The 12,500-nt window shown below is 36.4% G+C and overlaps 1 protein-coding gene and 1 long non-coding RNA gene across 2 annotated transcripts in view; both read right to left on the minus strand.

The window, feature by feature from the left end:
* Positions 1–10,327, minus strand: part of LOC144958252 (uncharacterized) — an 11,797-nt gene extending 1,470 nt beyond the window's left edge. The window contains exons 1-6 of the mRNA XM_078890096.1: positions 10,230–10,327; positions 8,763–8,784; positions 4,705–5,404; positions 3,445–3,623; positions 2,376–2,471; positions 1,215–1,348 (exon numbers count right to left, since the gene is read on the minus strand). Of these exons, the coding sequence (XP_078746222.1) occupies positions 1,215–1,348; positions 2,376–2,471; positions 3,445–3,623; positions 4,705–5,404; positions 8,763–8,784; positions 10,230–10,327 (1,229 nt within the window). The remainder of the gene's footprint in view (positions 1–1,214; positions 1,349–2,375; positions 2,472–3,444; positions 3,624–4,704; positions 5,405–8,762; positions 8,785–10,229) is intronic.
* LOC144958253 (uncharacterized) overlaps positions 10,240–12,500 on the minus strand; it is a 20,483-nt gene continuing 18,222 nt past the window's right edge. Inside the window, exons 2-3 of the long non-coding RNA XR_013642386.1 lie at positions 12,430–12,500; positions 10,240–10,775 (exon numbers count right to left, since the gene is read on the minus strand). The exon at positions 12,430–12,500 is cut by the window's right edge and continues 111 nt beyond it. This is a non-coding gene — a long non-coding RNA (uncharacterized LOC144958253). The remainder of the gene's footprint in view (positions 10,776–12,429) is intronic.

Genomic DNA, 12,500 nt, shown 5'->3' on the forward strand with positions numbered 1-12,500 from the left:
AGTCCCACTTATAATTGACATTAAATTAAGTCGGATTAATTCTGATTTCAATGGTATGATACGTATTTATATTTTATTATGTTTTATATTTTTAATGTTTATGATTGATCATTGGGCACTAACAAAAGATGAAAAAACAAAACAAAACTACAATATTTTTTCTTTGTGATTCTTATCTTGGTAGCAGCTGAGGCCCTTAGCCGAACTGACCATCTTTCTGCTTCATGTGGTGAAACAAATGGCCAAACCAGGAAGGGATGGAAAACTGGTATGATATAAATATAAAGAGACCGTCAGATTTCTCCGTGTTCGTCTTCTTTCTATATATAATGCTGACGCCCAGACATAATGAAAAAAAAAACAACTGATAGGTACTCTGGCCTCAAGAAGTACGGTCTGCGCTAGATAAACAAACTAGCGAAACCGTGGTATTAAAATATGTTCATATTACATGTAACATAGTCGTAATGACATCATGCATATCAACCTCATAGGAATAGAGACGTCAAAGTATGCAGAAAAAGCTGTTGATACAGACTATAGATTAGAAAGACATTTAAGGAAGTTAGCTCAATGTAATTCACTCGCCCCTCATTATTGAATATCACACCACTGAACAGGATAAAAACACATCTGTCCTTGTCGAGATTATTGTTGGAGAGAATGTCGTGTTGTAAATTGCAGGTTTTATAAAGCTAGCTCGTCCTGTAAATTCCCCTATGATTCTTTGTTTTGAAGATAGTGTGTTGGGCGAGTCTGTCAGATGTTCGAACTTAATTTTCGTTTTCCGATATAGGAGGAGTTTGAGAAATTTCTCATATAGGTGTGAAATGTGCGTCTTCGTCACTAGGGTCTTTAATTGCCTGTCAGCTGGAAAATGCCTTATCGTTATAATTTTCTCTTGTGACAACCAGCATTACCAACACCACCACCATTACCAACATGATCACCATCACCATCGCCACCATCACGACGACGACGACGACGACGACGACGACGACCACCACCACCACCACCAGCGGCAGCAGCAGCACCACCACCACCATAACCACCACCAATATCATCATGATGACCATCATCTTCACCACCACCACCACCACCATCACCATCACAACCACCACCACCATCAACACCACCATCACGACCACCACTACCACTACCACCACCATCATCTTCGTCAACATCATCATCATCGCCCGAATTTTCTAACTCACGTTTGATAGTTGACTTTCGGCCATACTTCGTTGTTCTTTGCAAAGAAAATTCTATCTGAAATAAAGCCCCATCTGGTATTTCTGTCAGCGCCATCCCAGTTCATAAACGTCGTGCGGTTTGTTGTTCGCAGTATCTAGTGAAAATGAACAATAATTTGGTTATTAAATCATAACATATGGATATCGACAGCTCAGTTAGTGGATCAATCAATAAATATTATTTGATTAATTAATTATTTTTTAAAATAACAAACAGAGAAAAAAATGAATAGATGAAAAAGTTAATAAATAACGTTAATACCAAACTGTGATTTTCCTAAAGGCATATTTTGCTTAATAGTATCACCAAAATCAAGCGATATTTAAATTATGTAATTCCGTTTATCAACAAATTCTAGGTATTGTTTATAGGGCCAAAGTTCAAGTCGGGCTGAACAGAGATTCTTGCCTTCTTGCCCTGCCTAGACAGCGGCCAGACATACACACGGTCGTACACGAGACGGGGACGGCTACGGACGTGGGATCATGGGAGAGGTTAAGGGGAGGTGGGGGAAAATTAGCAGGAGCGTATCCTGCTTTATGGATTGTGAAGTGCAAAATGATTCACGATAGACATGAAACACATCGGAATTAATCATAGCGCGAAGAATCCCAAGAATCAAATTTAAGTTTTATCAGCATAACTTCCCTTCAGTAAATCAAGGGCTTTTCAAGTGTGTTAAATCATCCCGTAACTTTAAAAAACCTGGTCTTTGCCCACCCTGACCACTATTACCAGCCGCCACTGGTTGGTACGTTATATCCGACTGTCGGATGTTATGAAGAGTTTATCTTAACTAGGAGCATTACATCAATAAAATCAACCAGATATTGAACTGTTTTGAGATTATTGGTCGCATATCCTTGCACTCTTTTAATGATGCAATGCGTTTAGTTGAAATTTTCACAAAATCCGCGAGCCAACATGCATATGTTTGCAACCTTAGATTTTAATTCCCTACAACGTTGTTTCTGCACCTTACTGCGTCATCAGGGCAGAAGGAAATGGCAAAATGGATTTTTCCCGCGAGTACTTTTTGTTGAAGTTATTGGGCTACAATGTATCAATTTAGCTCTATTGAATGCGATATAAGATGTTGGATGGAAAAAGATTGTACATACGTGTAGAGGAGATAACCTGGTCGGACCCCAGTCTAGGGGAGTGACATGAGAGTCGAACTCAAAAGCGCCTGCAGTAGGAAACTGGGTGCATGTTTTCTGTTTGTAGAGAACAATAAATTAGTGAATAAATTCGTAATAAAAAGACAGGATAGGTTATAAAAAAGAACAATATGAAATGATATAAATGTGGCCAACGTTTCAAACAGGTATTGTTTAGTAAACGATTTGGATCTTCGAGTATTGCAAACCCAATTTTAGATCACCTATGCCGACTCCTTGAAGTGACGTGTGCAGAATCTCATTTCGATTCGATCGTAACGATTGATTCAGATTCTACGCGCGCCAACGTTGATGGCTTATAAACATAAGAACGAGTGAAAGAGTGTATGTTAGGTAGTGATAAGAATTACAGGATCTTGCTAATTGCCGTCCGGAGCCGCCAGGAGCCGTTGGGAGGCCTAGGGAAGCCGTCCGGAGGTCATCTAAAGCATTCTCAAGTCATCCGGAGGCCCTCTGAACTCTGCTTTCCAGGTTGTCCGAAAGGGAGGCTTTCAGAAAGCTCCTTGTGTTGGCATTTATTTCAATCGATAAAACTAATTGCCGTCCGGAGGCCTAGGAAAGCTGTCTGGAGGCCATTAAAACATTCTCAAGTCATCCGGAGGCCCTCAGTGCTGTCTGAAGGTTTCAACTTTCCTACTACGACCATTGAAGAAGAAGAAGAAGAAGAAGAAGAAGAAGAAGAAGAAGAAGCAGAAGATGAAGAAGAAGAAGAAGAAGAAGAAGAAGAAGAAGAAGAAGAAGAAGAAGAAGAAGAAGAAGAAGAAGAAGAAAAAAAAGCTATTTAAAAATTTGGCTATAAAAATCGTACTTCAAATATCGATCGATTTAAATGACTCTCATCATGGCAAAAACTCTCAAAATCTGGAATCCGCGAAGTCCTAAAATTGAGAGTGTTTGTCAAGACGCAAGTCATTTAAATCGATCGATATTTGAAGGACGAGTTTTCTGGCCAAATTTTTAAAAGCATGGTTTTCTATAGTAAATAAAGCAGTTAAGTCTTTAAGATTACATTTAGTATTGTGTAAATATTGTCGCTTGGCATCGCTGGTAGAATGAATTCATCGATGTCATGTACAATGATATAACTCAGCCCTGCCATCCGGTGTTTGCAGTCGTTGATTGCCATGACTTCATCTACCCATGCCTGCTCTTCCCATCTCGGTAGCCTAAATCCTCGATTGGTGCCGTCTGAAATAGCCAGGGAATTAAAAAGAGCAGGTAAAATGAGGGAAATGGGACAGGCAAAAAAGTCTAGAATTACAATTAAAGCTCCCACGAAATAGTAAGACAAAGCGGGATTGGTTCATAAAGAGAACAGAGTATGTATATTTCAAGAGCATTCCACCAATGGACTTTGAGATCACGTAGAAGTCTCACCTAGACAGCAATGCAGGTGGAGCACGCTCAAATGTTTATAGATAGAACGAAGATGACGTCATTCTAGTCTTTGTTATTGTTATTTGCCATCCATGTTTATGAGTACTTCTCACTACTTCTCTTTCTACATGCTACGTGTTACAATTGGTTAAGGACCCCAAGTGTAAAGTGCTTTGAGCACATTGAATAGATATTGCGATATATAGAAACTTACGTTTTAGCACTACATGCTCAGTTTTGTCATTAACTGAAAATCCTTTGTAAAGCTCTTTGAACACATATTTTTTTATTGCGCTACCAACAAAAAAAAAAACCCAACTAAAAACAAGTTGGTAGACCACTCGCTTCACACGTAAAGAGACCAAGTTCGATCCCCGGCGCAGTATAGCTATTTTTCATACCTCCCCCCACCAGTTCCACCCAGCAGTGATTGGGTAGCTGATTTTTTTATGTCTTGCGGAAAGTATTTATCGACAGAATAGCGTCCTATCGAAATTATAGCAGGCAATTGCTATTGTCCTTTTCACTATACAGAAACGGGATAGATTCAGGGTCCAAGGGCATCGTGGCTCTTAAAACTACTACTACTACTACTACTACTACTACTACTACTACTACTACTACTACTACTACTACTACTACTACTACTATTACTACTACTACTACTACTACTACTACTACTACTACTACTACTACTACTACTACTACTACTACTACTACTACTACTACTAACTATTACAACTAATACTACTACTACTACAACTACTACTACTACTACTACTACTACTACTACTACTACTACTACAACTACTACTACTACTACTACTACTACTACTACTACTACTACTACTACTACTACTACTACCACTACTACTAGAAGAAGAAGGCCTACATGTAAGCATACCAAAACAAGTGAAAATGAGATGAGAGTAATTACTATTTCTTGGTGCTGGATGTATCGTATCTGCCTCCAAAAACCCAATAGACTGGTAGTAATTAAAAACTGTTTTTGCTTCCTGTCCTAGATCCTTGGCCAAAAACGTGTAAACTTTGTTAACCCCCATCAATCTCTGGTACTCAAACCACTCGACCATCAGTTCAGGGTTGACGTAACCGTAAGAGATTTTCAAACACATTCCCACCGAATTCGGAATCGTTTTTCTGTACTCGAGTTTTAGAGCCTGATTGGACATGTCTTTGCAACTCTTTTCAGCAAAAAATACGTAGTTTGCTATCCTGTTTATGGATAATGATTTCAGCTGTTTCTTGGAAATTGAACATGAAAATTCGGCACTTTGCATGTCGACTTTCCATTGACTGTACATGTGATAAAGAAATGCCGTTGTCTCTACCAACACTATATTATTATTATAATTAACGTTACTCAGAAAACAACACTTAAAATCTACAGAATGATTGTATCTCGCCCATCCGTTAAGAAACACGTTGAATCCTCCCTTTGCCGGGAAGTCATTGTAATACACAGCTGTAACTAGCGCAACCTCCAGCTGGCCCACCCGGATGTAACGTCCTCTTTCCGGGATGTTGATTGGAAATATGGGAGTAGGATAAAGGTTTATTGGGTTGATTGACTGAAAGAGAAGAAAGAAAGATAGCCAAAGAATTATATTTTGAAAGTAAGCATCATATATATATATAAATATATAATATTATATATATATATATATATAATATATATATATATATATATATATATAATATATATATACATATAACATTTCAAGCATAATTATGGTCAACTTCTACAATATTGTTTCGAGCGTTCGCTCTCATCAGGAAGTGAAAGTGAAAGTAGATTGTTGTTTTTTTCGTACTTTTCTAGCTTCGAGTTTATGGTTGTTCGTAATTACATAAAAATGCAACTGCAGGACCCAGGCAACATGCCCACTAAACGGCAATTGCCTGACTCAAAACGTTATTTATCAATCCACAGTTACACGCCCAGACACACCAAAACAAGAAACATACATTGGCCTCACTGAGTGTTCATTCAAAACCAGATATAACCTGCATAAATCTTCCTCCAAAAGCATACACAAACGACATTCTACTACACTAAGCGAACACATTTGGAACCTCAAAGAAAAAAACATACAACACCGCATTACATGGACAATAATCTCTCGAACTAACATCCTCATGCAGACATAGAAACAAATACATTTTATGTAATTACAAACCACCATAAACACGAAGCTAGGAAAGTACGAAAAATGCAACAATCTACTTTCACTTCTACTTCCTGATGAGAGCAAACGCTCGAAACAATAGTGTAGAAGTTGATCATAATTATACTTGAAATGTTTTATAAATAGCTCCTTTTATCAAAAAGTTGAGCACTATTATTTCATGGTTTTTGTTTTTATAATATATAATAATAATAATAATAATAATAATAATAATAATAATAATAATAATAATAATAATAATAATAATAATAATAATAATAATAATAATATAATAATAATAATAATAATAATAATAGTAATAATAATAATGATAATAATAATAATAATAATAATAATAATAATAATAATAATAAATAATAATAATAATAATAATAATAATAGATCTTTATTGTCCATAAATATGGCAATTTGTCATTTTACACTTGTTCTAACGTTAAACGCTAACTGTAACATTGAACAGATATTTAACTCCTACTTATTTTCTCTCTCTCTCTCTCATTCTTTCTTTCTCTCTCTCTCTCTCTCTCTCTCCCTCTCCCTTTCTCTCTCTGTCTCTCTCTTCCTCTCTTTCTTTCACACGTGCGATATACACAACATAAACATATTCATTTCGTTTTCAATTTGTTACGATTGTGGCAATTCGACACCAGAAATTATCATCATTATCAATTGGTCAGTTAATCTTACATTAAATAAATTAATCAGTTAATCAGTCAACGAATCAACCCTTGTTTTTTCTGTACCATATGAAATATTCAAAATTTTTATTGCTGATGGAACGAATGTTGATTTATACTTGTTAGTTCAACATCTAATCTGACAAAAACTTCTCCCAGATGGTAAAATACTAAATTCATGGTATAAAATATGTTTTTTATTGTTGGTAATTGAGAATGTTTTCCTTTCTATTGCTTTTCCATGAATTCTTTCTACTCCATCAAGGGGATGGTTTATTATTTTTGATGCCTCTTTGATAGATTTTGAAATTTTTGATTTATCTTTAAGTCGGCATCCTCCAAACCATATGGTGCAGCCAAACGCAATTACACTTTTAATCAATGAGTCATAAACTCTTAACATAGTTTTCTTCCTTACTTGAACTGTTCTCAATTTCCTTAGGATGTATAATCTTTGGGCAACTTTCTTAGATATTATATTAATATGTTGAGAGAAATTGAGGGAACTATCAATGGTTATTCCTAAATATTTAAAATAGTCAACTATCTCAACATCATCTTTACCGATCGCCACACACTTTAAGTCGTTTTTATTTTTTACACCAAACACCTGTTCTTTCGTTTTTTCAACATTTAATTCAAGCTGATTTTGTTTACACCAATCGGTGACTATATTTATTTGTTTGAAATAATTCTGTTCGGTAACTTTATCTTTGAATAAGCCAAGAATAGCAGTATCATCTGCATATTTCACTATAAAACAATTTTCAAAGGATGGTCTGCAGTCGTTGGTGTATAAGATGTACAGGATTGGGGAACTCACGCAGCCTTGGGGACATCCGTTCGACAACGTTCTTTTGTTGGAGATATGTTCACCCAATTTTACACATTGCGGTCTATGGGTCAGAAACTCTTTATACCATTTAACATATATATACATATATATATATATATATATATATATATATATATATATATATATATATATACATTTCTCACTCTCCTTCTCACTCTCTCTATCGATCTCTCTTTCTCTCTCTCTCTCTCTCTCTCTCTCTCTCTCTCTCTCTCTCTCTCTCGCTTTGTGTGCCACATTCACGGTGATCTGACATGAAATACTTATAAAACAAAAACAATTGTTTGTAACTTTTAAAAATTAAAAAAAAAGATTTTAGCTTTTCTATTGCGCAAAATCCACTGAACGTGCTCAAAGCGATTTTCAAGGGGTCCCAAGCCAACAGAAACACGTTTAAGAAGAGACATGACGCCTGTTAGGCCTAGGCGATGTTGCATTTTTTTCTGACAGAGGCAACGCTGTTAAAGGCCAGGTACTCATTTTATACCTGAGTAGAGTACGGTCAGAGAATGTGAGTAAAGAGCCTTTTCTAAGGACTTAATTATAATCGGCTTGGGACTCGAACCCAGGACCTTCCAATCCAAAGACGAGTGTCATACCATAAGACCAACAGCCGCAAGTTCAAAGCACTTTACAAGGAGTCCCAAGCCAACAACATGCAACACTTCACATTTAGGACGAGACATGACGCCTTTTATGCGATATTACAATTTTTACTGGAGTGAACAAAACGCTTAGAAAATGTCCGATTTAAGCTCTTCATTTTAACATTTTGGCAATCTATATTTTAAAATTTTAATAAATGGATGTCATTTCGTAAGAATCCCAAATCAAAAATTTTGTATCTCTGATCATAATTCAATTGTCATCACAATGTATATTGACACATAACATAGGATTGTGTGTGGGGGGCCGGGAGGGGGTGGGGGGGGGGGAGGGGATTGCCCACATTTTTTCGCTTATCTCAAGTGTGATATTTAAAAAAAAACCAACAAAAAACTTGAGCTCTTATAGAGGCACAATTTCCACTAAATGTACTGAAAGCGCTTTTCATTGGGAATGTTGGTACAGAGCCGTTACTACTGATTCAACTATAGAACCGTTCGGAGCAGACCGGGACTCGAACCCAGGGCATTCCGATCCGATGGCGAATGTCATGCCACTAGACCAAAAAGCCGCACAATGACCCTACCTGAAGCATACGTACTTTCGCATTGTTGAGAGACAGTCTGGATTTGAAGAGAAAGAAAAACAAACACAATTTCATTTTAATAGTTAGGAAAAAGTTAGAATTTTACAGAAATGGAAAATATATATTGAGGTTCCCGATAGCTCAATTAGAGAGCACTCGCTTCACATGCAAAGGGACCCAGATCGATCCCAGGTGAGGTCGATATTTTTCTTCTTCTTCTGATTCTGCCTTCACGTGGTTGCTAGAGTTCACGTCGTGACTTTATAATCTTTCTACTTTTTTATTAGTATTATGTGCAGAGATTTTTAACAAGTTTACAATGTAATTCCTTACAAACTGTGGAGTGATCCTCGACAATATTGGAGCTTTTCCACAAGAAGAAGAAGAAGAAGAAAAGAAAGGTGCCAGACAAAGCAAGAAAGAAAAATACAAGAAAAAAACCTATCCCAAATAATCAGTCTACCTCGACTGGGGATCGGATCTCAGACCTTCTGATTACTGGTCAGACGGGCTACCATAACATTTTTGGTATGGTTTTATTTTCTTTATCCTGTACCTTTCATATACACTTGCTCAAATCTTTATCTTTCTCATTACATGAAGTAAAAATAGTTCCGTTGTGACAATGTAAATATTACTGTGAAAGACAAAACTTGAATGGTCGTTATTTGGTCTCACGTTCATGTCTCTGAATCGTATGAAGAAACAACTTCCATATCCTCTATAATTACCAATATTGTGTGGTTATAATCATTCTGTATCGTCATTATATGTATTTTTTAAAAAATGGTGAACAATATAAATTATCTGAGTTGATACCCGTTTTGCGACCTAATGTGGGGTTCAGGCATAAAAAAAATATAACAATCTTGAGGCAAACGTTCCACAAAATCTAATGAAGGAATGTCTTCCATATTCTTCCATCTTATAATATTGTAGCATTTCGTGTCACCAACGAAATATTTTACAACTTTAGCTTATGGGGATTTTTATTAGAATATTACAAAGTTGCAAATCAAAATGTTATAACTAAATTGATGTTTAAAAATGTGTAACATTGATTTTATTTCAAATTCACATACCTTATCAAAAAATTTCAAATATGGTGAAATAATGCATTAACTCAGGTGATAACTGGAAATTTACAGACAATTTCATTGAATTGATTCTGAGAAATGTTTGACACAGTATCCCATACCCCTAAAAATGACAGATTGAATGAATATCAAAATAGCGTTCAGTTTTTCATACTTTTCTGATTACCTGTTCCCTTTTCGACTGTGCGTTTCCTGTCTTTATAGATCTAGACGTCTAGTCTATTTTGAGAAATTGCACTTTAATTATATTATTTCTAAGATAATAAAATATCTTTGAAGGAGGTTCCTAATAATTAGACCCAAACCGCCCCTTAATAAACGGTACACTTCTTGTATGCATCTCTTTTCTCCACATATATTCGGATGAACAATAACATAGACTTACCTTAGATGTACAGTCCAGAAAAATCCAACCATGGAGAGAGTGGCTATTACGATAAACAGTCGAAATCCTTTTCTACTGGACAAAATTGCAAACACCATTGTGGTCGATGATGATAATGATGACGATGATGATGACAATGATGATGATGATGACGATAAAGATGATGATGATGATGATGATGATGATGATGATGATGATGATGATGAAGTGGACGAAGATGATGAAAAGCGTTGATTAAAATTCCCAACAAACTTTGAACTTTTTTATAAAAGCGTAATGTCCAATTAACGTAGGGGCGATGCCAGTGATAACGATGTTTGCATTGACGATGTTTACATTGACGATGTTTGCATTGACGATGTTTACATTGACGATGTTTCCATTGACGATGTTTACATTGACGATGTTTGCATTGACGATGTTTACATTGACGATGTTTGCATTGACGATGTTTGCATTGACGATGTTTGCATTGACGATTCGTCAGTTGAAGAGGAACGCCATGATATATGGTTATTCTTTTGGGTGTTGTTTTTTTTTTCAAACCTGTGAATGGAGAAGAAAAAAAAGAGAAAAATTAGTCGTGTAGAGTGTAACATGTAAACTAAAAACATGCTATCTATCGTATGTGGTTTATATTTATAAAGAAAACAAATAGGTCATACGGAAACATATTCCTTTTCTATACAGTACAACCCACAAGCTATGCATCCTTTTGTACTAACCCTCTTATAATATCCGTCATTACCTATTATTACCAAGTACTCATTCACACCTGATTCCAAGTATGAGTAGTATTAAAACGAAAAAAAAGAGCATTTATATAGAGCAATATCCACTAAACGTACTCAAAGAGCTTTACAAGTGAACGCTAATGAACAGCAAGGCTTAACATATTGGACGGAACACGACACTTGTAAGGCGATACACTCCAGCACGGTTAACTCAAACACAGTTTCCTCGAACTTTTCTGCATATCCCGAAGAGTTCTCGAGAAAACCGTGCTGAAGTGTCAACGCTGTTATAGATAGTATGCGCTTGGCTAAGAAGCTCACAACATTTTTAACCAGAAGTATAACGGACCAACACACAAAACTGTGTGTATCCATGAACGTTTATTGTCAGGTTAATACCGTTCAGTGAGCATTGCTCATAAACTCGGATGGCAATCGTTTGTTTTTATGTAATTAATGAGTTAATCGAAATTATGATAAATTTATCAAAAAATAACAGCATTGCTAACCTCCCATTTTTCAGGATATTTCTTGTTTTTACTTATCCAAAAAATACATCAGTGTGTGGGGCACAAAAATACGCATACAACTGTATAATATAAACTTCATTATTTGTAGTAGTTTGAAAGATATACATGTTATAAAATGTGCAATAGTTTAAAGATATTGAAGATGAAGAGGGAATCAGACACTAGTCGATTGTCGTCACGCCCAATGAGCAGGCAGCTAAGGACCGTCCACATTTTATGAATGGAAATCAACAGAGTGTATCAGAGTCAAGTATTCCTATTGTTCATACCGAAATTCACGATTTCAGTTCATTTGAACCGCCGTGCGTGAGTCGTATTCGATATGTCAACCAATTGAATAACTTGTTTCCTTGAGCTCTACTAATGATATCTCACTAGATGCTACACAAACCTCAAAAATGACGTCAGACAATAAGTCCTAGTGGGTTCTCGCGTAGCCATCGTTAACATATAGCCTGACACTAGAACCGTGGCCTTCGTAAAGTTATGGCCTGACACCGTAGTCATCGTTATGTTATAGATAGAATGCGCTTGGCCAAGGAGTTCACAACATTGCCATCCGGAAGTATAACGGACCAACACACAAACTCTGTGTAACCATGAACTTTTATAGTCTGGTTAATACAGTGTAGTGAGAACAACTCACAAACGCGGATGGCAAAAACAATAACAAAGGCCTGAGTGACGTCATCTGCATACTATCTATAACTATACATTCGACTGTTTCCCTCCCAGCCAAGGACTCCGGCCAAGGTCAGGACAAAACCAAGCAAGCTCACTCCAAGACAAAGACAGAAAGAAATTGGAAAACATAGTTAAAGGGGATAGAAGACACAGCAAATACCTCCCTGCCCACTATGGGAGGTAGGAACCCCACATCCAGCTTGCACAGTTCGTAACTTAAACCTCTCATCCAACGAAAAAAAATGAGATTACCTTCAGTATGGAGCATATATTATCCTCTGAAAACGACGGAAGGATAAATTCGTCAATGTCTTGTACAATGA

The sequence above is a fragment of the Berghia stephanieae genome, chromosome 12 (genome assembly GCF_034508935.2).
Source record: "Berghia stephanieae isolate SIO BIC M18660-M18661 chromosome 12, UCSD_Bste_1.3, whole genome shotgun sequence".
Taxonomy (NCBI): Eukaryota; Metazoa; Mollusca; class Gastropoda; order Nudibranchia; family Aeolidiidae; genus Berghia; species Berghia stephanieae.